Source organism: Myotis nattereri, assembly GCF_964212035.1.
Source record: "Myotis nattereri genome assembly, chromosome: 1".
Classification (NCBI taxonomy): domain Eukaryota; kingdom Metazoa; phylum Chordata; class Mammalia; order Chiroptera; family Vespertilionidae; genus Myotis; species Myotis nattereri.
Genome location: NC_138075.1, coordinates 34,192,026 through 34,216,774, shown reverse-complemented (window position 1 = coordinate 34,216,774; position 24,749 = coordinate 34,192,026). Strand labels below are relative to the sequence as shown.

At 37.8% G+C, this 24,749-nt stretch overlaps 3 protein-coding genes and 1 pseudogene across 7 annotated transcripts in view; 3 read left to right on the top strand and 1 right to left on the bottom strand.

Annotated features, from left to right (window-relative positions):
* The window catches only part of MNAT1 (MNAT1 component of CDK activating kinase), a 217,440-nt gene extending 205,526 nt beyond the window's left edge, over positions 1-11,914 (top strand). The window contains exon 9 of one of the 4 annotated variants that reach the window (XR_013995958.1): positions 4,060-4,221. Coding sequence is in view for 3 of the 4 variants with exons in the window: in XM_081090423.1 (XP_080946549.1) it covers positions 9,225-9,345 (121 nt within the window). In the remaining variant the exon portion in view is untranslated. Of the gene's footprint in view, positions 1-4,059; positions 4,381-9,224 lie in introns of those variants that run through there. The other 3 variants (XM_081090423.1, XM_081090424.1, XM_081090426.1) reach the window with 3 other exon arrangements.
* LOC308526727 (melanoma inhibitory activity protein 2-like) lies at positions 5,675-7,402 on the top strand (annotated as a pseudogene). Its single transcript has 2 exons — positions 5,675-6,082; positions 6,382-7,402. The product of its transcript is annotated as a melanoma inhibitory activity protein 2-like (transcript).
* Positions 11,915-15,469: 3,555 nt separating the features above from the next.
* Positions 15,470-24,671, bottom strand: TRMT5 (tRNA methyltransferase 5). The gene is made up of 5 exons (XM_081090402.1): positions 24,375-24,671; positions 22,111-22,766; positions 20,047-20,171; positions 16,422-17,076; positions 15,470-15,752 (listed from the first exon to the last, which is right to left on the bottom strand). Exons 1-5 carry the CDS (start codon positions 24,464-24,466, stop codon positions 15,673-15,675), a joined length of 1,608 nt encoding a protein of 535 aa, XP_080946528.1. The 5' UTR covers positions 24,467-24,671; the 3' UTR covers positions 15,470-15,672.
* Positions 24,462-24,749, top strand: part of SLC38A6 (solute carrier family 38 member 6) — a 67,729-nt gene continuing 67,441 nt past the window's right edge. The window contains exon 1 of the mRNA XM_081090414.1: positions 24,462-24,730. Within this exon, the coding sequence (XP_080946540.1) occupies positions 24,620-24,730 (111 nt within the window). The 5' untranslated portion in view covers positions 24,462-24,619. The remainder of the gene's footprint in view (positions 24,731-24,749) is intronic.

Below are 24,749 nucleotides of genomic sequence, written 5' to 3'. Positions count from 1 at the left end.
AAAAATCTTTTGGCCCTGACTGTTTGGCTCAGTGGATAGAGCGTTGGCCTGTGGACTGAAAGGTCCCAGGTTCGATTCCGGTCAAGGGCATGTACCTTGGTTGCGGGCACATCCCCAGGAGGAGGTGTGCAGGAGGCAGCTGATCGATGTTTCTCTCTCATCGATGTTTCTAACTCTCTATCCCTCTCCCTTCCTCTCTGTAAAAAATCAATAAAATATATTTTTTAAAAAATCTTTTGATTTTGTTTTCATGGCTCTATTCAGATATATCTCACCACACCTGATTCTTGAGATATTCCTTTATTTGTCTGTATTAAATTGATGAAATCTGTTCTTAGAGGTCTGTCCATTGAGATATCCAAAACTACAACTGCCAGTTGTTCATAGAATATATTACAATTCTATCTTCTATGTGTTTGATAGTTCACACTCAAGTCAAGGAAGTATTCCTTTTGCTGTATAGTTTCATTAACTTTCAGTAATAGCTACCTCTCCTAAAATACCTAGTGGATTCTTTGATAGCAATAAATCTCACAGTTTATTTACTTCAGTTATAGTTCATAAAGACTTATATGAGCATCCTGTGGCTTTTAATTTCCATATCTGAGCTTTGGTGTTCTGATGGTCTGACTGTCTGAAATAATTGGTCACTTGATTACCAAGTATAGTAGTATAAATCTGAAACAGCTTTAATAATTAGTTTATTCAAGTTGTGTTCTCACTTGATAACTAGATAATAAAGCCAAGAGAAACATTATGACTGTTTGTGGAAGTTTGTTCTATTTTTGCTTGTAATTCATGAAGCCATATGTTTTTATCACCAAACAGCCCTCAGAATTATGGACATTTCTGACATGTACTGCTTTCCCCATTTGTCTTAGAATATATGATGATCAGTTTCCCTCTGTAGATAGTTCATTATTCTGACCTCATGATTAAATTAGGATACCTGAGCACTAACCTCGGTTTTCAGAATATTTCTTCTCTTTAGTGGTAATTGAGCACACTATTGCTCTGATTGTTTTTAAATCTCATTGAGATAGACTCCAGGTTGTTAATGTAAATCTTTTATAGCTTTGGCTGAATTTCTTACAAGAGCTCTTGATCTTGACAGCTGAGATCAGATGGCTGATCTCTCTTAATGGTACTTATATTTAAATTTTGTAGGCTAGGAGGCAGAACTACTTGGAACTGGTCTGTTTAATGCATGATGGCTTTAAATGCAAACTTTAAAAAATGGGCCACCTTGTAAAAAGAAAATCTTAGTCTCTAGAGTTCACTCCCTTTCTTAGTTTCAACCCGTCCAAGTTTTTAACTATGTTGTTGTTTTTTTTCTTTTAATTCTCCATAGGGCCTGGTAATTTGAGGTAGAGGGAACTAAAATGAACTTCACATTTTCATTTCAATTTAAATTCCAAGATTCTTTGATTCTCTGGAGCCAAAGTTTTTTAAGGGTTTTCATGGGGAGGTTATGACTGGAGGGGAAGAGTACTGCCTCTTGGTCTTGAGTGACGACCCTGCCCTCTGCCCTTCGCTCAGAACTCAAAGCATTGTTGAATAGCACTAAAATGAGCTGAGTCCAAGACTTCAGCCAGATGGTCAATATAGGGCTTTTAAAGGAAGGGAAATGGTAAAAGAGTAATCTTAGAGGAACTCTCTTATGTTAAAGAACAGAGAAAATGAAGTCTTTCTGAAGCTAAGTGTAAATTATACCACCTTCTTTGGGAGCAAAAGCTGCTAAATGTAACAGAAGAAAATGACAGTGTAGGAAATCAAAGTTCAGGAACAAACTTCAATGTGGTTTTCTAAAGCTTACTCCCCTCTAAGGATCCATTGCCTCCTTTCCTCCCCCTTCTCCGAAGTTTGTTTGAAAGGGATTTTGATGGGTAATGGCAAAGGAAGGCAACTTTAGACTGAGTGTAAGTTAGGGCATAAGATGCCCTTTGTACAGGAATTAGACATGCTTTTGAAAACATACTTTTTTAAAGCCTTATTAAGAAAATAATCAAAGGTATGATTTTTAAATCTTTGAGTTTAGTCTGCTTTTAGTAAAAACAAGGTATAATAAGGTATAGATACCAAAATAAGCAAACTTCTTTTTTCCCCTCCTTGGTTTCTGCTTATAAGATTTACAGGTATTTAAAATAAACCCATGAAAAACAGAAATACTGCCCTGGGATTGGCTAAATAGTCAGAGCAATTACCTCTGGGCTCCAAAATCCAACTGAGCTTGACTTTTGGAAATAAATTTGGCTAAGACTTCTTCCTCATTCAGTTGTATAAAGGTGTACATGAAATGATACTGACCTCTGCCAGAAACCCCAGGAATCCTATTCAGTGATGTACTTGTAACGGTCATGAAAGAATTAAAATAACACAGATGTGGATTAATGTGAAAAAGTAGGCAAAATACAAAATTCTCTTTGTGTGGTTTCAATGTGGCAGATCCTTGAAAATACTTTGGTGTACCACAATAATTAAAGTGTTTAAGAACATTAAGTTAAGGTACCTAGAAAATAAAGCCCACAGTTGAATAACAGAATGAACTATGTTTTATTTTTGAAAAATTGGAATTAATGTGGGTTGCCATGGTGAGAATAGGTTAAAATATTTAACAGTAACGGTTTTGTGCAGCCCTAGAGATCAAAAACAGCAATGTAAATAGGCAGATCTTTAAAGAATCATTCTCACAGACATGTTTCATGTAAATGATTGCTAGAAGGGAAATGCATTTTCTTCAGTGCTATGCAGAGAAATTTTAATTGACTTGGTTTGGGCAGTGAGAATCTACAACTTAGCATTAATAACTCAAATATAAAAATATTTGCTCATTGCGCTGGATTATGACTGTGTTCAAGAAACACTATTTTCAAACACTAATTAATCATTTTAAATAAACTTTTTTTACACATTTATGGCATCACCGAGTATGACTGTTTATTACATTTTACCTATAAAAAGTTGAACTGTTTTATATACCTTTTATTGAAACAGTGCACAGTCATAAATTAAAAGATGCAACTGTTTTGGATATTTTACTGGTGGTCCTGTGTTTTCCTGCCAGCAGTGCAGCTGTTTCAGGTTTCTCAGGATAACATATAAAAAGCTGTATGTACACTGCAGGTTTATGCTTGAATTGCCAAGCCAGAGATGGTATGACTCAACTTTCCCAGAAGCAAGTTGTACCAAAATGTGATGAATCAAAATAGCTAGTTGCATAGTGGTTTGCATTACCACGATGAAAAACAGTTCTCATTTATGATAGTTGGCTTGTGAAAGTTGACAGGCATTCCTCTGTGGTACTTGAATTTTGCCATGAGTGAACAGCCATTGGAGCCAAGACTATGCTTTTCTTTTGAGAGTCTGAGGAAAGGATAAAGTCTGATACATTATCTGGAGTAATGATAAAAAATTAGGTGGAAACTTATATCAGGAATGAAACATTGCATTTCCAAGATACTCGTAAAAACTATTATTCACTTATTACTTGCGTGATAGTTATTTAGTTCCCAGTGATTTTATGCTGTGCCAGGTTGACTTTGAGATTTTCTAAGGTGATTTAACACTTACCTCATTTCTCGTGCATCAGAGTCTTAACAGTTTTCCATTTTATTGTATTCTGGGAGGTAATAAACAGATATTTTTATGACCATGCAGTAGACTTGGTGAATTTTTATTTAAATTCTGTGGGACCTAAAGTTTTATCAAGAGTTTGACAATGACGATTTAATAATAGTAGTTTCCAAAGTGGGATTCATTTCACCAGGATATGTAAGATAGGATATAGGGAGGAATTATTGGAACTTTTATTAAGTATCTTTATCTCATCCTTTAATTAGTATATATTTTATAATATACTTATTATGTTAGTATATTATGTGTATAATTATGTATTATATACTGAATATATATAATTTATAAATAAGTATATACATTTTGGAGATGCATGCTCAAATATTTTTTACTGCTATAAATATATTATAAAAAAAGTTTGGAGGTCATTGTTCAATAAATATTTATTTCTCTTTTCCTTCCACTTTCCTCCTTTCCCCTTGGCAGAGAAGCAAAGGATTGAGTTAACACCTTGATTTGTGGCAATGTGAATAAATTACAGCCAATTCCAGGAGCTTACACTGCGTCTTACTTTGACCACTTTTTCTATTTGGCCTCTTATGTCGCCATATATTTTTTTAATCACACAAGCTTATTAAACATGGATACAAATGAAAAACAGACTTGTTATTATGTTACAAATAATAAGTTGCTCATGCATCAAGACTTTGACACACAGGAAGTTTGAAGGAATGAGTAGAAAAGTTTCCAAGTTATTAAAATGTTCTGGTGCCTGATTTATTCATTTGCCCTACCCGTAATTCTAAGGTGGGTGAAGCTCCTTTACTTCCTGAGGCCTGAAGTAACAATGTGGTTTCTTAAACTAGGCATTAATGCAAATCTGGAAATATTTGTTTTGCAACAGTGCTGGTAGTCATGCTAACAAGTTGCCCTTCTTTGGATAGGATTCTCCAATTTTTTTTAGGCCTGTTTATCTACCTTTATCAAGGTAGAAAGTTTGAGTTGCTAAATAATTACATGTGATTGAAGAAAAATAGTGCCTTTACACTGTCTTTTGAGATCAGTTCAAAAGATTCTTCTGTATTTACTAATTGGGACATCCTTTTGAACTCAGACTCAGTCTCAGAGATTTCTTTAACATGAAATTTTCTAAGGGTTCCTTTCCTGTAAAGAAGGAGACAGTATATTTTGTAATTTTGAAACTACTAGTAGGTTCTCTTCCTTCTCTCAGTTGTTTATGTATTTGTTTCAGAACATACAGGGTTGGCAAAAGTAGGTTTACAGTTGAGTACACAAAACAGAGTTTATTCTTGTATTATTAACTATTGTGTTATTTATTTGTATTATAACTAGGATTAAACTTACTTTTGCCCACCCCTGTGAATGCTGAATAGATAAGCCTTCCCCATCTGTAATTCCTTAATAACAGGAGTAGAGTTCAGTGTGCAAATGTCTGTAACACAACAATCTTCCAAGATCATTCTCTATTCTGATATCCTTTTGACAGTGAGTACAACTTTTTATTCATGTATGCACACTTACTCTTCACTTAAAATTTTATTATATTTTAATTATAGGAAGGATAAAAAATAGAGACCAAAGCCCAAAACTTTGAAGGTTTTAAAAAAATGTAATGAATGATAAAGGATTAGATTAGTTGCATTGGGACTTACAAAGAGTGACAGGCAATTGGTCCATCTTCATCCAAGCTGTTCCCACAAATCACCTCTAAGAATGCTTTCAAATAAATTTGAACAAAAGTAACCTTTTTAAAAGAAAACAAAAAGAAAAAAAGTAAAAATTATCATAGGGTAGTAGGCAATATCACACTAATATAAAGCAAATGAAAGAAAGAATGAAAAAACAGTATGGCGAGCAGAGCTCAGCAGAGTATTCATAAAAGAAGACTTAAGTAAATGTGTCTGTGCCCAAATAAACATAATCAGTCAAACCAAAAATCCTTGGTTTTGTAATGAAGACAGAAACAAGCTGCGATTGCCCCAAGCTCTGTGCTTTAAGGGTTCATCATTATAAATAAATCCTCTATAAATTAAGTATAGGTCTGAAGGGCTTATAAAATATTGCCAAAAATCCTGCCACAATGGTGCGACCCATTATTCCGGACTGGCAGGTTCCTCTGAGCATCCATGGGCTCTTACAGGACTGCAAGAAGAAAGCGCTGTGGATTGGGGCTGGCGCTGGCGCTGGCGCTGGCCCCTGGTCCAGGAGTGCGGTGTGCAGCGCTCAACCAGGCTGCATGGAGGAGTCTCCAGGGGGAGCCTCAAGGTCACCCCATAGAGTGTTTGTTTGGGGAGTGGGGTATGTGTGTCCTGGGCCAAAGTCCTTGTCATCTGGGCTGAGTGGCCCATACCACAGTGCAGAGCCTGAGCCAAATCCCATTTTTTCAGCCCCGAGTTTCTGGACTTCCAAAGGTGGAGTAGCTTTGCCAGGTAGAGTACCAGCCCCTTTAAGAGCAAAGGCCCAGGACACGTCTGTGAATCTCGCTAAAGTAGTAGCATAAATTCACCATGTCCTGCCTTCTGGCAGGTGCCTGGCTTGGCCTGGCGGAAACTAAACCGAGGTGTGGGTGGCAAGGAGAGGGAAAATCTCAGGCTCTTGGCTTGGACCTTCGAGACGCAAATCGTAACATAGGGGCCAAGGCTCCCCAGCATATAGCTTGGACACTTGAGGCTTGCTGGCGCCATGTCCTCCAGCATCGCCCCCCCCCCCCGCCCCCACTTCCGCTCTGTAGTGGTCTGGTTGCCATTGCCCGGTGCGGGTTTGAGTTCTGGACAGAATGCAGCTTAGTCATTAAAGGATTCCAGCTTTGAGAAGGAGTCAACAGAAGCTTAAAGTTTGGAGGCAATCTGTGAAAAGCTGAACTCTTCCAAATCTGCATTTGAGGAAGAGATACTCTTTCTAGAAAAAGTTAAAGGGAGAGAAATCGAAACATTCTGAGCAATTTGAATTGATGGTGGATATTTCAGAAAAGGATCCAGTCCTTGGAAGATGAATGAGAATCATTCAAATCACAGGTAGCTGAAGCCGAAGCAACCTTCAAAATATTTCAAACGAATGAAGGACTTAAGCGAGCCGTAAGATGCTTTGAGTGAAAATTCCCAACTTTAGGAAAGCCAGAAACAGCTTTTACAAGAAGCTGAAGAATGGAAAAAATGAGTGAACAAAATAAACAGAAAATAACATTGAAGACTCCAAAGTATATGCAAAACAAGTTCTATGTGATAATGAAAATCAGATCAAGTCTCTGATGAAATGAATGCTTGCAGCAAGAGTGGGCTGCTGTGCTAGCAGAAGACTTAGGGATAACTTGGAATTGGTAATGAAGAGTGACTCATAAAATGGTGCGTTCTTAGATAATCAACCAAAAGGAGCTTTGAAGAAGCTGATTCATCCTGCTAAGCTAAAGGCTTCTTTAAAAACCCTTGAAGGAGAAAGAAACCAAATATACACTCAACTAACTGAAGTAGAAAAAACGAAGGAAGAGCTTATAGAGTGTACTGAAAATCTTCAGAATGAAGAAGCATCTTTACAGTCAGAAAATGAACAGCTTGAAAATGAGACTCAAAAGCTTCAGCACAGACTTAAAGTAATGGCTAACCTGTATCAAGTAAATGTAATCATACTTCTTAGGAAAATAACAGAAGAAAATTACCTGTTAGAGAGAAAAAGGAAAAACTTTCTAAAGCCCGTGGAAAAGATCAGCCATGTAGCTGAAGAGTTGGAGACCTACAGAAAGCGAGCCAAAGATCTTGAAGAATTGGAGAGAACCATTCATTCTTTTTCTATTTTTTTTAAATATATATTTTGATTTTTTACAGAGAGGAAGGGAGAGGGATAGAGAGTTAGAAACATCAATGAGAGAGAAACATCGATTCAGTTGCATCCTGCACACTCCCCACTGGGGATGTGCCTACAACCAAGGTACATGCCCTTGACTAAAATCGAACCTGGGACCTTTCAGTCCGCAGGCCGAAGCTCTATCCACTGAGCCAAACTGGCTAGAGCGAGAATCATTCATTCTTATCAAGGGCAGATTATTTCCACTGAGAAGAAAGCACATGATAATTGATTGGCAGCTCAGACTGCTGAAAGAAACCTCAATGATTTAAGGAAAAAATATTCCTCCCTCAGACAAAAATTAACTGAGACTTAAATTGAACTTTTAGAAAAAGATCTTTATGCACTTGATGTTCCAAATACTGTAAAGCATTTGGCAGAGAGCATTCCCCATATGGTCCCTCACCATGGGGTTGACCTTCATCTGAAAGGAGAGCTTTTCTCTCATCAGATGTACATTTCAAATCAGAATTCCTCTTTAAAATTTGAATCTACTTGTCAACATAGGAAATGTCCAAACCTGGAAGAATTTTTATGAGTTTATTTGAGCCAAACTGACAGTTGCTGGGAAGCAAAAAGCTCAAGGGATTGAGAAAATGCTCCAGAGGATGGCAGTTTTGCACCTTATTTTATACACTACAATCAGAGGAGGAGGCAAGCCTAAGGGGAGTTACATGAAATTCATTGGTGGTAGATTAGGGAGGTGGGGGAAAGCAAAGCCAGTGATATCTCGGATTGCATAAAAATAACTCAAATAGACACATACTTCTTTTACATTAGTGGGTATAGGATAGTTAACAGTTGACAATTAACAGGATAACAATAACAATGAGGGGGGTCTTGTGGTCTCTGCTCTGATGGGAAATTGTGCCCTGAGGAGTATGGAAAAAGGAAATTACCCTGACATTCCTATCTATATATAGAAAGTGTAATATGCAATTCGACCATACAGCAGAACGACCAGTCGCTATGATGCGCACTGACCACCAGGGGGCAGACGCCCAACGCAGGAGCTGCCCCCAGCCTGCAGGCCCTGATTGCCCAATGGGTAAGGGGAACCAGGGGTGGGTGGCAGCGGACACGGGCGGTGCCAGGCCAAGGTGGGTGCGAGTGAGCGGGGCCCTAATCGCCCTACTGGTTGCCCCACGTACAGAGGGTGACTGGCGGTGGGGGGCGGGGCCAGCGAGCGGGCGGGAACAGCCAACCTCTTGGTTCCTCACCCTGGCCAGCAGGCTCTGATCGCCTGATAGGGAATGGGAACTGGGGGTGGGTGGCGGCAGACGCGGGCGGCACCAGGCCAAGGCGGTGTGAGCAAACAGGGCCCCAATCTCCCCTCCGGTCGCCCCACAAATGGAGGGCGACTGGCAGCGTTAGTGGCTAGGGGCAGGGCTGGCTGCTGGCAGCCGGGGATGATCGGCCCTGATCGCAGGCCAGGCCTAGGGACCCTACCCGTGCACGAATTTCATGCATTGGGCCTCTAGTGTTATCATAAATGCAAAAGACAATGGACAGGTTTAGGTAAGGTGAAGATTGACCTTTGTCAAGGAAGATACCTGCCTAGGACAGGACTACACACCATGCCTTGCTTTTAGTTATGAAGTTCTAATTTCAGACAATCCTTTGTGGTTACTTTAGATATCTGAGTTTGTAAGGCCTACCATGCAGGCCTCCCTGAACTTGTTAGGTTTAGTATGTGGCCTCTTTTTCATCCACAGCTTTACCATCGCTTTTTAAAATGTTATCAGTTTTTTGTGCTTTTTATATCAATGCTACATTTTTGTTTTGTTTTTTAGGTATTTAAACCACGTCAGAGCTGCCTCTCCACAGGACCTTGCTGGAGGCTATACTTCTTCTCTTGCTTGCCACAGAGCACTACAGGATGCATTCAGTGGGCTTTTCTGGCAGGCCAATTAACCTTTATTCTTCCTTTGTAAGATCTGGACCTGGGAGCAGAGCTAGGGAGCTGACCAAAGTAAAGCAGACCTGTAAACTTGTAGCCACACGTAGTTGCACAACAACAGTCTCAGCATAGCAGCTGTGCTAAAGTATTTATAAAGAGAACATTTCAGAACTAAGCTGAGCAATATAGTGCAAACATATTTGTGGGAAAAGATTTTGTACTTATATTTTTTGAGAGGGATTGAAGCCTCATTTGATGAAAGATATGAATAATTTACCTATGTATATTTGAAATTGACAGACTTGTAAAATCTTTTTAAAAATAAAGCTAGACTTTATGCTAAGTTTTGTGGTTTTTCTCTTATTACAGTGTTTTACTTGAACACATTATAAAATGCCATTTGAATACAACATTTAGTGTTAATATCCAAGTCTATTATTTCTTCTCATAAAATGTCCCTTATTTCCCCAATGTCTTCTTAATACTAGTCCAGACAAGTGGATATATTTCCTTCTACCAGAAAGTTATGGCAAGTAAAACCTGACCTGTGATAAAGTCACTGTTTTAATATTAAGGACTCAGTGCCTGTTTTGAGCAGTGGAAAGTGAGACAAACCTTGATCAAGGTGTTATAGTTCCCAGCTGTGAGCCATACTTAGGATAAACTAGAGAAGAATATTAACCTGCTTTAATGACAAATTCAAAGAAGTAAGTTAATAAAACTTAATACTTAAATGGCACCTTTCACCTCCAAAGTGAACTCATTTTATGATGAAACTTTGGAGACTGACTGGAATGGATACATTTTAAATGAAATATCCTTATGAGACTCTGATGTAGTTTCTGTTGAAACTTCAAAGATTTTAGTATACCAGGATTTTGCTTAAAGAGTTTGGATGTGGATAGGATGGATATTTGTTGGATCGCAACCATTTATGATTATTATACAGACCACTGGGTATGGGACATAGTTTCTCAAGCAAATTAAGGGATTTCCTATCAAATCCCCATTATAGCAGATGTTAATTTTATGAGTGGGAAGTTGTGTGAAATATCCTTATGTAACAACTCCATCTTACTTGACTAAGCAAGTATTAATTTCAGGAGTACATCTTTATCTTTACAGTATTTCTAACCATCTTTGATACTTGAGAACACCAAGGCATCAAATAATTGAGTAGGGCAAGATCATATACACAGGTTAGTAGAAAGCCAGAATTAGAAAACAGGTTTTTTGTTTTGAAGTCTAGTTTTATCTATACTCTATGAGGCTGCATCCTGTTTCTCTTATCAGTATTCCCCAACTGAGAATTAGCATTTTCGATAAAATCTATAAATCTATTCAAAGAACAGTGACAACTTTGGACCTATAGTTAAGGCTTTGCTCTGTCTACTCTGCTGACAAAGCTAGGTATTGTCTTTCAAAAAGAAACATTATTACTAGTTCTCAGTACCTTGCATCATGTATTTAAATGGAATTAACTAATTAATAGAACATTTCAAAAACTTTTGAAACTTTTTTTTGAGCCTATCTTATTATTGTGGGAATTGCCTGCACTTGATTTGGCAAATAAATTCCAAAACTTCTGTGTCTTTCTAAATATTTTGCCCTTACTATTGCCATGTTTTGTTCAATAGGCAGAATGTAGGAGTTGTTAAATGATCCTATTAGATCAAAGGGAATGGTGAAAGCTAACCTAATGACAATAATTCACTAAATAACAGAAATATTCTAAATTGATTGTTATTCCCTATCCTTCCAGTGATTTCCTCTTGGAGACAAAAGGTTGTATAAGTCTTTTATCTACATGAATTACTTTTTTTAAAAAAATGTTTTTATTTATTTTTAGAGAGGGAGAGATAGAAACATTGATGAGGGAGAAACATCATCCATCTGCTGCCTCCTGCACGCCCCCTACTGGGGATCAAGCCAGCAACCTGGGCATGTGCCCTGACTGGAATCAAACCAGTGACCTCTTTGTTCATGGGTAGATGCTCAACCATTGGCATGAATTACTACTTTTAACATTTTACTAGCACAGAAGTAATAGCTAACAACTACTGAGCATGTGCCAAGTATGATGCTTCCTGCTTTGTGCATTTTCTAATCCTTAGAAAGGGCAAATAACTTCACAAAGGTCAACACAACCTAAAAGTAGCAGAATTTGGATTTGAATCCAAGTGGTCAAACTCCAGAGTCCGTGCTCTTGAGATGACTGTCAGGTTCAAACTTACAAACAACAGCTGTGTAAAATCATCTGAGTAGAAATCTTCTTAAGATTTCAAAGAAATTTTATATATCAAGTACCTAGTTTTTTTATGAGATATAAATGACATAATCTAAATAACCTTCTTGATATCCTGAGAGAAGTTAAGAAATTCATGACATAGAACATGATTGACCATTAATTACTCTCCTCCTTTTAAGCAGATATTAGTGGTATTGAATACATTTATATCATAGTTGGGATGCATTATTCCTTAATTTCATTCAATAAATATTTGATCTATGCTTTTTTTAGAAGTTATCTTTAGGCTGTCAACAGGTGATGAGATAATCATTTCAATTTAAGGTGGCACAAAACTTGTCAAAAATTAACAAAATTAAAAATTTTATCTAATGAGCTGTCAGTTTCTAGTGGATTCATCAAGAGTTTAGTTATTATCAGCCATGCCATCAGAAAGTTTAGGGAGGGCCTAGATTTAAATAATGAAATAATCACACATTCATTTATCCATGCTGCGGGAAAAGGGCAGGGGGTGTTAAAATGTTAATAGAAGCATTTAAGGATTATGTTTTCTTTACAACTACATACTGCATATTTTGTCTAATTAAGGCATGACTAAATTGAGGCAGGAATCTTACCTCTTTACATGTACAAATAACATCATTTTTACCCATATTTAATATTCATAACTAGCACATACAATACTAGAAAATTTTATTCCTACTTGCAATTAATTTTCTTCACCTAGACTAGATCAAGAGGAGGCGAACTATTGACCCCTGGCCAAATCCAACTACTGCCTGCTTTTGTATGCTCTGTAAGCTAAGATTGGTATCTACATTCTTTTCAAGTTTGAAAAATGCCTAAAGATTAATATACTTTTTAATATATGGAAAGCATATGAAAGTCAAATTTCAGTGTCCATAAATAGAGTTTTTTGGGAACACAGTGTTTATGTATTGTCTATGGCTACGTTTGGGCTACTATGGCAGAGTTAAGAAGCTACAGACCTTATTATGACTTATAAAGCCTAAAATACTATCTGGCCCATTATAGAAAGTTTGCTGACCCCTGACCTGCATACTTCTCCCTGGGAGGAAAAGGAGGGTAATAAAATTAGAAGTCCCAAACTAGTAATCCCTGGCTGAATTAGCCCTCAAGTTCTTGCTTGAGGTTGGGTTGAGTTTCAAAATGATTTTTTAAAGTGCCATTAGATAAGGAAAAAAGGCTCCAATTCATTACTTTTCTACACTTCTTATCATTGATTGTCTTCATCTACTTATATTACCTGTCTGGCTTCTGAAGGCATTTGAGTTTGTAATTAATGACTTGGATCAGGGGTCCTCAAAGCTTTTTCTGTAGGGCTAGATTGTAAATATATTAGGCTTTGTGGACTAAGCAAAATTGAGGACATTAAAGTAGGTACTTATATAACAATAGATAAATTGGCACAATTTTTTAATTAACAAAATTCCAGATATAATTATTTTTTGTAATGTCTTTTTTGGGAGGAATAACATTTCCTTTAATGGGAATTCTAAGTGTTCCTTATCATTAAAATCAATTGTAAATAATCACCTGTTAATGGTTATCTGTAATGAGATTTTATACATTTCACCTTTAAAACAAAACGTCTTTTTGTTATAGAATAGTAAAAAGCTAGGAAAGCTCCAGGACAAACGGAATAGGGAAACTTAAAGATAGTTAAAACAGCAGTTTGCAGCCACCTAGTAAGTCCTATCTTCCCCAAACAAAGGATACTAAGGGTAAGTTGCCGGGGTCCAACCCCAGCGGGTCCAGGGGTCCCCAAAGGTGTGGACGGAGTCGGCGAAGAAGGAATGACACGGAGACAGCGTTCAGTTGATCAGCAGCCTAGCCAGGATCTCCAGCAAAGTTCTGGTCTGGATCTCCAGCGAAGTTCTGTTTAGGATCTCCAGCCAGGTTCTGTGTCCATGGTCTCTTGCTAGGTTCTCCAGCCAGGTTCTCCAGGTTCTCCAGCCAGGTTCAGTCACCAGGTTCTAGTCAGGTTCTCTTGCCAATTTCTGTAGTCAGGTTCAGTCCAGGATCTTTTTCCATGTTCTCTCGCTAGGCTCTGTCTCTAGGTTCTGAGGCCAGTTTCTTTCCAGGATCTTTTGCCATGTTCTCTCCAGCAAAGTTCTTCTGTCTCTAGAGAACGTTCTGTGTAGGTTCTGTGCCAATTTCTGTCTCTCTCTCTGTCTCCTAAGTTCTGTGTCTTGTTGTCTTGTTACAACTGTATTTATACCAGTTGATTCAATCCTATCAATCTCTATTACAAAGGTTAGGGCGTTTCTTATCTCCATTCCAGGGAGTAAAGATTATGTAGCTTAAGCATGATTGTTTGTAGTTAAAGTGATTAACTACCCGCCTGGCACTTAGTTAAGGAGTTTCATCCCCTCCCTAACTTCAGGGAAAAATCCCTACCTGGGGAAACAACCTTTCTCAGAGAGGAGACCTTGGTTAAAACACATAGTGCCAAGAAGGTGAGCAAACATTTTAAGAACAGTATGCCATATATGCCAGGTCCTTTGAAACAGCAAGGATGGACCGGCTCCCAGCAGTAAGTGATTTGCACTTCTCTCCAACCAGAGGGTTAATAGCTTAAATCACCCTACTCAGGGAGACATAACAGAAATCTAATTAAGTGCCATTTGCCAACCACACCCAAGGACAGACAGTAAGAGAATTAATCTCATTTTGGTACATTAACATAAAGCTGATGAATATTATTTTGATCTGCCCCTAAGACCTCCTCCCCTAAATGCCCAGCCTTTAAAAACCCTTAAAAATGAAGGTCCCAGTGCACTCTCTCTCCAAGGAGTATACCTGTGCCATTCCCTTCCTCCAACTGCATGTATCCCCTAACCTAAGAGATCCCTTGAGACTTCCAACTTAGGGTGCAATGGGCAGCTTCAGCTCATCCCAGGATAACCCCGGAGCCTGTCTCCAAGGCCTCCTTTTCTCTGACTTCTGGGTGAGCCAAAGCAGCCCAGCCCAGGCTCTCCTGTTGCTTCTTCTCTGCCCTTCCTGGTTTCACTGCCCCAAGAATGTTTTTGCTGCCGTCAATAAATTCTTGCTTGCTTCTCTACATTTTGTCTCTTGATTGAAATCCTTCCCTCAAGAAAATAAGAGCTGAGGTCTCATCTCTTCGGTAACATTTTCACACAGATAGAGGCTGCCTAATACAGATAGCAATCCGGAAGCATATGATTCTGAGCATATTCATCACTTGGAAGGCATTTGTAAGACTCTATTAGATTCTTCCCTTGATATCTGCCTTTTAGTATGTCATTACACAGCACATTATTCACTTTCAATTGAAGATTAGGTGGAAGCTCAATTGTAGTTAAATGGATTTTGAAAGACAGAAATTTCCTTTGCATTTGCACCAAGGACCCAAAAATGCTGAACTCTGAAAATATCTACTGCTAATCTGTGTGTGAAGGGAAATCTTGTTTTAACTTTTTTAAAACATGTTTTATTTTTTTTTTAGAGAGAGAGGAAGGGAGAAACATCAATTTGTTGTTCTACTTATGTATGCATTCATTGGTTGATTCTTGTATGTGCCCCTCCACTTCGCATCTGTGTCCCCCCAAATCTTATTATTTTGATTATTTATCAACCATTTTAAAATGTAAGAACCATTCTCAAATTACTTGCCATACAAAAACTGGTGGCAGGCCAGATTTGGCTGCCAGACATGGGTTGCATATTCCTGATCTAAATAATCTCATTTTTATTACTTTTAAGTGATAGTATAAGAGTACTATATAAAACTTAGCAATAGTCTTCAGCTAAGGATGTCTGCAAAGTGGTATTAGTGCTTTCCCAGTTAGTATGCAAGAGACAGACATATTTAAATGTATTTAAATAATTTAGATAATAAACATATAGTATAATTTAGGTAATAAAATGTTTAATAGACATTTCATTTTCATTTAAACTTTTGATAATCCTCAATTTACAATACAACATGGGCAAAATATAACAGTTTAATACTAAAGTAAATGCCAAAATTTTATGAAATCATACAAATTATATTTCACTACGTAACAATCTAGTGGGGAGATGGAGAAAATAGTTCCAATTAAGTCATTTAAGCAATTGTTGTTTTTTCTTCTGAGAAGGCTTTATCAGTCCTCTGGCGTTTAAGAGGTGGAGGATCTTCATGATTCTCTGTAACAGATCCAGAAAACTTATATTAGATAATAAAAGGCTAATATGCAAATCGACCAAACAGCAGAATGATTGGTTGCTATAACAGGCACTAACCACCAGGGTGCAGACGCTCAACACAGGAGCTGCCTCCTATTGGTCAGCGTGCCAGAAGCTGGGCTCATGGCTGGCAACTGCAGCAGTGGTGAAGGGAGCCTTTACTGCCTCCACAGCAGTGCTAAGTATGCCCCCGGGGAGTAGGCCTAAGCTGTCAGTTGGACATCCCCAGAGGGCTCCCAGACTGGGAGAGGTCACAGGCCAGACTGAGGGAAGCCCCCATGAGTGCACAATTGTGTGCACCGGGCCTCTAGTATTAGATAAGATACTTAACATTTGAAAATATGTTTAAAAGGCAAATAATATAGGCTTTTTAATCTATTCAACTTATATGAATTCCTGTGGAGTTATTATTTAATGAAATAGCCTTCTACTATATTGAACAGTGTGACTTAATAAAATTTGTTAAATTGGGAGAAACCAATCACAAATGACAAGGGGACTTAAACTGAAATATCTAACTAAAATTAGTTTAACCCACTCCAAATTTAATAAATAATATGAAATATATAGTCTAAGAAAGCTACATGAAAAGTATTATAGCTTACATTTAATTTCCCAGAAATTGCTCACCTAGATCAAGGGTCTGGTTCTTGTAGAGTATAACAGCAGGAATCCGAAAGGTGATGCATAACATTTCCTTGTTAGGGGCCACGTTTCTTACTAGATGAACTGAACTGCGTGGATCCAAGGAAATGCCTAACACAGCTTCAGCTTGTTGCTGAACATCCTTAGCAGGATTAGCATCTTTGGAAAAGCTGTAACAGTGTACTATGGGAAGGAGCTCACTGCCACATGGCTGCCCATCCAAAAGAGACTTGAAAGCACTGAGAAACTCAATTGCCTTTGCTGGTAAGTTCATGACAATGTGCACAGCGTGCTTGCTTTCTTTTGACAGTGGCCCCAGCTGCTGCATTAATTCTTCTCTGACTGGTCCTTGGAGGAAGTCTTTCCCATCCAAGTTAAAGACTTTTACTTTATTGTCCACTTTATTTAATTTACAGTTGTGCAATAGCCATTTATAGGATTCAGGATTGAGATCATTGGCAAATACAGTGCAGTTTTTCTTTGCTGCTGGAATGGCAAAGGGCCCAACCCCAGCAAAAACATCAAATAGAACATCTCCAGGTTTGAGAAGTTCTGTGATACGGCTGTGTTCTGTAGAGAGACGGGGATTCCAATAGACTTTTGAAAAATCAAATTCATAGGTATAGTTGTTTTCCCGAACCTGAAAAAGGTATTAAGTTTTTGGTTAATTTGCTTAGTCTTGAATTTCAGTTATTGATATGGATAGATGCACCCATGCACATATACATATTTCAATATACTACTACTAGGAGCAAATAACAGTGCATTTAAAGGCATTTTGATTAGAATTCTGGTGTTCATGCTAAACTTGAGACCAGTTAAAATCCTGCTTTAGACTTTTTCATGAGAAGTCATCTCTTCAAAGTCAAATGGCTCCCTATCTCATTCATCATAAAGGGCCATAAAATGGTTCTCAAACCACATGGGGAATTTTTCAGATAGACCAATTGACTGGCTGATCTGATAAGGCATAAGTCATGTGTTATTCATGTTCAAGTATTTTGCTATGTTTGTAGATAGTTACTTGGACTTTGCAAGTTTCATATTTATAAATTAGAACCAGTGTATAGAACAAATCATTCTCCTATTTTCTTCTTTCCCAATTTGAATTCATAAAGAATCAAAGGCCAGAAAGTTCTATAAATCTGATAGAGATATGTCTTTTATATACTGCTTTCATGGGCTTTACTTCCAAATTTGTACATATTTTTTCCCCTCACAACCACATCAAATGCTCTGGCTATATTAGTAAGGTTCCAGAGTTGGAAATATTTCTTCATGATTCTGCCCAATTAAAAGCCTTTCTGGGTATACAACCTGGAAGGTTTAACTATGTCTATGACTACTTTTCCTGAAATCTCCTTTCTACTCCTCCTTTTCAGTTCTTAATGTGAGGCACAGATCTAGTTTAAAAATTAGATTCTAAATATCCCTCTGGTTTTCCATTTATTTATTTATTTATTTTTTATTTATTTATTTATTATTTATTTATTGCTTAAAGTATACCTCTGGTTTTCTTCATGCTGCCTTTGATACCTCACTCCCTTAGTCAGTATTAATTTCAGTCAAATTCACTCTCAGGAATCTTTTTACTTAAAATATACACACATAGTACTTAAATGTTGTATGAACTCCTAAAGTTTATCTTAAATGTGACTCTTTTGGAGCACAGAAATTATACTGACTTTTAACATATATTTTATGGTAAAAGTATTAGGTATAACATATGGCCTAAGAACAAACTTCATGAATTAGGAAATCAATTACAAAGCATTTATTACATTACAGAAGTTTCTTAGAACGTTTAGATCTCTTGAGAAGGATGATGTTGTTACCTGTTACCCTAAGAGTCAGTACCAAGTGAAGAACATGCACAATGTTCAATTAAGTGTATGCCTTAATGTCGACTGAAATAAACACTGTTATTATCAAAGGATTCACATTCAAATTTTACTTGCCATAACAGACCTCATACATTATACACAAGTAGTAGGCAGTGGAGGTTTGCTGTACAGGGAAAGACCATGCATGGACTCTGGAGTCAGAAGCCTGGCTCCAAACACCCTGCTCAGTCATTCCTTGTTACTTTACCTGCATAAAGAGCATATTAATAACCATCATTATCTTGTGGGCTTCTTAGGATTTGCTACATTTCAAGCATTTAACTCAGGGCCCAACAGTAAGTGTGTAGTAAATGGTATTTTAATATTCTGATATTAAATTATGGAGAGATAATATTATACTTAAAATAATATTCACCTAAGATTATGTGTCCTAGAATCTTAAAAAATAATTATTTTGCATAAATTCTGTCCTGAGTTTTATAAAGTCCTGTTTGAAAAATCTGTTTAACATTTTAAGAGTGGCCTCTGTTATTAAAATTTTTGTCAACTTATAGAGTTTAGCCTATTTTCTAGCTTGGGTACAAAATTTCACATTAACATATCATGCTGTAAGACTTTTGGACAAAAAATAGTTTATTACATCCAGCACTCCTGAGGATTTTGGGGGTGGAGAATTATAAATTATTTTGTATCAGGAATCTATTCCTACATATTTTAAATTATGTTTTTCTTTGAAATAGATTTTTCTTATAAAAGAAATATTTGGGCAGTAGAAAAGTATAAAGATGATAACAAAGGTCACCAATAACACATAAAAAATATGCCCCCTGTTAAACATTCTGATATATGGGCATATTTACATAGATATTTAGTTAAAATTGAACTAACTATGTTATATACTTGCTTCACCTGTCAGTGGGCAATTTATTTTAATAAGTATGGAGCTAAATAACCTTTAATGATGGAATATTCCACTGTATTGTTATACCAGAATTTAATGAGTACTCTACTGATGAACATTCAGGTTGTCCTCATTCGTTTACTTACTTTGTTACTATAAAAATAACGATGACGCCGAACCGGTTTGGCTCAGTGGATAGAGCGTCAGCCTGCGGACTCAAGGGTCCCAGGTTTGATTCCGGTCAAGGGCATGTACCTTGGTTGCGGTCACATCCCCAGTGGGGGGCGTGCAGGAGGCAGCTGATCGATGTTTCTCTCTCATCGATGTTTCTAACTCTCTAGCCCTCTCCCTTCTTCTCTGTAAAAAATCAATAAAATATATTAAAAAAATAAATAAATAAAAATAAAAAAATAAAAAAACAGTGGTATAAATAATCCAAAAAAAAAAAAATAACGATGAAGAACCTAGTGCATACATCATTATAATTTTGTTTACTTACACCCTTGGAATAACTTCCTATAAATGGAATGCCAGGTCAAAAGACATACCTATTCAAAATTGCTATACAGGGTGAGGCAAAAGTAGGTTTATAATTGTGATTATGTGAAGCACAGTTTATTCTTGTATTTTTATTTATTAATTATTGTATTATTTTCTGTATAAACAACTATAATCCTACTTTTGCCCCACCCTGTGTATTATCATACACTTGTCCTGAATGTATCAAATTTGGACTCCCATCAATAGTATATGGAAATGCTCACATTCTCACATACTCATACTGGGTATTAAAAATATTTTAATTTTTTCCATCTCTCTTTCTAAACATTAAATTTTATATAACACAACACTATGACAGAAATACCTTGGTCATCATGTTCTCCTCTCCATATAGCACTTCCATTTGGAAATTTCGGTAAGTGTTATCTATATGGTTGACTTTATTTACTGCTGAGGTGATTCCTGGATTTTTGTCAATCATAACTTGGCCTAAGAGAAAAGATTAAAATTCATAAGAAATGTTGCCTATTGAATTAAAAAAAGAAAAACTAAAACTGCATGAAATGGAAATGAAATGTATTTTCTTTGGTTTTATAGATAAAAACTGCATATAATGTGTGTGAAGTGACATGCAATTCTAAAAATTCAACAGATTACTAAAAATTAACACCCAGCAGCCTCCAATATAAACACACAATAACTGTATGGGTACGTTTTTAAGGAAACAGTTTTGAAGAGTTTGGGTCTACCTACTATTTTTCTATGTTTTTTGCTAAATCTCAAATGTACCAATACTTCAATAACTAAAAAGGTAGATCATAGGGAATTTGTAAAGTATAGAAAAAAGAGATGTAAGGCCCGAGGCAAAATCTCAGAAAACACCAGCCCTGTAGCCACTGGCCTCAAATCAAATGTTTGTTTTACTGTATATTTGAAATACATGCCTCCACTTTGGAAATATATACCAGCAAAATAATGTTTTCAAATAAAGGAAACAGATTCTTCAGTCTTAGCTAAATAAAATTTTCATTTAAATTGTTCCTTTTGTCAAATATTTGCTACAGCAGAAAAAGCTACCAAAATACATAAAATTCACCAGAAATGGTATATTGATACCCTTTAATCAAAGCCTACTTTTTTTGTCCGCAGTTAAGAAATTTATAAGAATCTGCATTCTATCTCATTGCATAAGGAAAAATAATTTGATTTTTAAGTTAGTTAAAAGTACTCAATAATACAAATATGCTGAAATACAACCAGAATTTGTCCAGTTTCTCTCTGATAACTAGATACCTGATTTTGAATATGATAATATCAATAAATTCTAGTCAATCATTGTTCTTATCCTGTTCTTCTTCAGGTATCAGAACTCAATCATAGGAAAGCCTGGACTTGACATTTGCACCCAGTCATAATTATAAGGGTCTACTTAAGTATTTATTATGCTATTATTATGCATTATCAGCCCTTTTCATCAGTAAAACAAAGGAAGTGCATAATAGCATATTTCTCAAATCCTACCCATGCAAATTACCAAGCACTATATTTTAAAGATGAAAATAATTCCCGGAAGTTCTATTATTCTACATTAAAATAATCTGGAGAATGCATGGGCATCAAATACTCATATAATGACAAGTGCAAAAGTAACATACACAAGCCATATATATATATATATGTATATATATATATATATATATATATATTTTTTTTTTTTTTTTTTTGAGAAGGAGGAGGGGGAGGAGGAGGGGATGGGAGGCAGCTAGGGAAAGAAGGGGAGGGAGGAGGCAGAGGGCCGGTGCTTCACATGAAGCCAGTGGGCATGGGAGCGCGAGTGACCCAATGTGCAAAAATATGCACCGCTGGCCAGCCCCCCCTCCCAGTTCCCCACTTCTCCCCCCCTCTTCCCCCCTCCCCCTCTCCAGGTTCCCCTCCTAGCCCCCATCTCCAGCCTCTCGCCCACATTTCTAAAAGACTAGGAGCACTAAAAACCAAAGTATGGTGCTGACATACAGAAGAGGCTCAATTAGTTGAATCCATGAAAGTATGAGTAAATAGTGTTTTGCAATTGTGACTATAAAAATACTCAATTTCATGAAACCTAGCATTCAACACAGTCCCAAGGCCTACTAAAGCCTGTGTACCAAAGTGATGAGTTGCCAAAGAATTCTGCCAAAGCAAGTCATTTAAGTGTTATCTAAGCTTATGTACTGTGTACACAAAAGCTTGAACTGATATTTAAAGCTTGCTATGACTCTGGAATGGGGATTCCAAATTGGCCCTCAAAAGAGAATGTAGCTTAAGATCCAGATGAAAATTAAAAAGATAAAATGGCTTGCTTCTGCAATTTGGCATTTAAAAAAATAATTTATAAAATTAGAACTTTGTAATTGCTTTCTAGCACAGGAATATTCTTAGACATACCTACCAATTAAATGCTTGAAAGGTAGTTGATGATCTCGAAGGTTCAGGTGCGCAATATGTCCAACTCTGCTAAACCCTGAAGTCACATCTTGACCTTCAGGAAGCACAGCTCTCAAGATTTCTTCTGACTTAAAGTTTTCATAAGTTAGTTCCAAATTATATTTAGATATCTGTGGACTGACATTAAGCTGCTTTAAAATACTGAGTTCTGCTTCCTCAAAGGAATCAATAGTCAATATTTTATAGGGATCCAACATAATTAGTCTACTTTCTTCATCTTCTGGATCTTCAATCACACGTTTTATGCCCGGTCGCTGCAGTGCTGCCCTTTTAAGGGATTGCATCAATTTATTGACAATTTCTTTCCTCACTTTAAGCACTGGTATAGTGACTATCTTGTTAAAAGCTGTTCTATCAAGTGTTGTCATTCCTCGAACATCAGAGGGTGGTGAAAACAATTCTGAGTCACTTCGACTTGTTTCTATTTCAGGCATGGTTGAGAATCTTTTTCTTTGATCCAGCAAGAAAATACCAGGTGCTTTGCTAAGTTTCTGTATCAGTGATGTCCAAGCTAATGGGATCAATGATTCTGATTCAGTTATTCTACAGCTTTCCACTTTGAGAAGTCGTCTTAAGAATCCAAATGGCCTCCAGAAGATCCTAAAAAAGTATTCATTTAAAAATTAAAAAGCTACAAACCAACTTACATGTGCACAATAGGTTTTGAGAATGAAAATCTAAATTCTGCTTTACATAACCTGCTAAATGCTATTAATTAAAACTTTTAGTGGTGTGTGAGTATACGTACCATCTTTTCCAGGGCAGAATGACTTTTATTAGTGGTAAATAACAAATTTGCACCTTCACCCCACCTGCTGCCAGGATGAGGGCTTAGTGATCTATCCACCTCCTATACTTAATGAACCTCTCCACCTACAGTTTGCTACAGAATACATTTAAGACTGAGATTTGAATTAAGGAATCATCTCTAAATAAAATGGTCATTATATTCATGGCTTTACCAATAGCAATATTTCCTAAGATATTGTGGTTGCTTATTGTGTCAGATGCTAAGCTAAATGCTTTACACACATCCAACTTGGGAGTCTTGTGGTATCGCATCTTCATTTTTTAAAAAGTACATTTTATTGATCTTTTACAGAGAGGAAGGGAGAGGAATAGAGAGAAACATCAATGAGAGAGAAACATCGATCAGCTGCCCCCTGCACACCTCCTACTGGGGATGTACCCGCAACCAAGTTACATGCCTTTGACTGGAATGGAACCTGGGCCCCTTTAGTCCGCTGGCCAACGCTCTGTCCACCTAGCCAAACTGGTTAGGGCACGCATTTTCATTTTATAAATGAGTAAACTAAAGCTCAGAAGTAGGTTAATTCACTCAGTTTCCTTGCCAGTAAATGCCTGAGCAAGGATTAAAACCCAGGTCTGAGTTTAGTGCCTGTGTTATTAATATACTGCAATGTTACTTTTGATGCTTTATTGCCCCAAGCCCTGCCTATAACGAGGTTTTGGTATTTTGAGGACAGGGTTCTTTACTGAGTGCTATATACACGTGCCATTAAGAGTATCGGTTACTGGGTTACTGTCCTGCGTGGAGTGGCTCAGTGGTTTAATGCTGACCAATGAGTCAGGAGGTCACACAGCTGATTCCCGGTCAGGGCACACGAGGGCTCCATCCCCAGTGTGGGGCATGCCTGAGGCAGCTGATCAACGATTCTCTCTCATCATTGTTTCTATCATTTTCTCCCTCTCCCTTCCTCTCTGAAATCATATATATATATATATATATATATATATATATATATATAATTTTATTTTTTTTACTTTGCCTTCTTGAATTCTAAAGAAGTAATTGTAAGAGGAACGGGTCCTGCCCCCAACCCTGTAAAACAAATGTCAGACGTCACAGCCAGGGTTCAAATTGGGTTGGTCCGGCAGTTAACCAGCTGTGTGGTCCTGCGTCGATTACTTAATAAGTCTGGCTTCCCCTATATAAAATGTGGCTACAGGGCCTATCAGAAAGCTTTTGAAAAGAATAAACCGTTCCTCACTACCCGGCACTCGAACCTGGGCTCAGCACTAGGGCTGAAAATGGGTGACCTCGCGACGTTTAGGCGCCCGGCAGGCAGGTACCGCAGGCGGACCCTCAGCCCCTACGAACTAAAAAAGGCCCCGCGGCGGCCACCTCCCCAAGGTCACCACCTAATCCGTGGTGTCGCTCCGCATCTGGCTCCCCAGGTCCCTCACCTCATGCTCTGGTGCAGCTTGGAAATAGGTCGCGGGTGGGTGGGTTGGCTCTGGATGACATCATCACAGCTCGCCGCGAGGAGAAACGTCATCAGATCGCACCGATTCCCTCCTATCTCGGGGGCCTTGTGGAGGTCCGGGAACCCGGAAGGGCCGGGCCTAAAGCTCCGCCTCTGGCGCGACTGACGACGGCAGGGCAGGGGTAGTAGCTCCCAGATGGACCTGGTCGTTGGCCAGCGAACATCATGGAGGCGCCCTGGGGAGTCATCAACGTCCAGCCGGGCTGGTACGTCTCTTCCCAGCAGCCCGAGGAGGCGGAGGCGCAGGCAGAAGAGTTGAGCCCGTTGCTAAGCAACGTAAGTTGGCTCCGCTACC

Bases quoted from the DNA above. Each gene is read 5' to 3' on its own strand.
- TRMT5 (XM_081090402.1), bottom strand. From the start codon at position 24,466: ATGACGTTTCTCCTCGCGGCGAGCTGTGATGATGTCATCCAGAGCCAA. The intron at 20,172-22,110 runs GTAGGTATGTCT...CTTTTCTCTTAG, and splicing joins ACCTTTCAAGCATTTAATTG to GCCAAGTTATGATTGACAAA. The intron at 17,077-20,046 runs GTATTTCTGTCA...TACCTTTTTCAG, and splicing joins AGGAGAACATGATGACCAAG to GTTCGGGAAAACAACTATAC.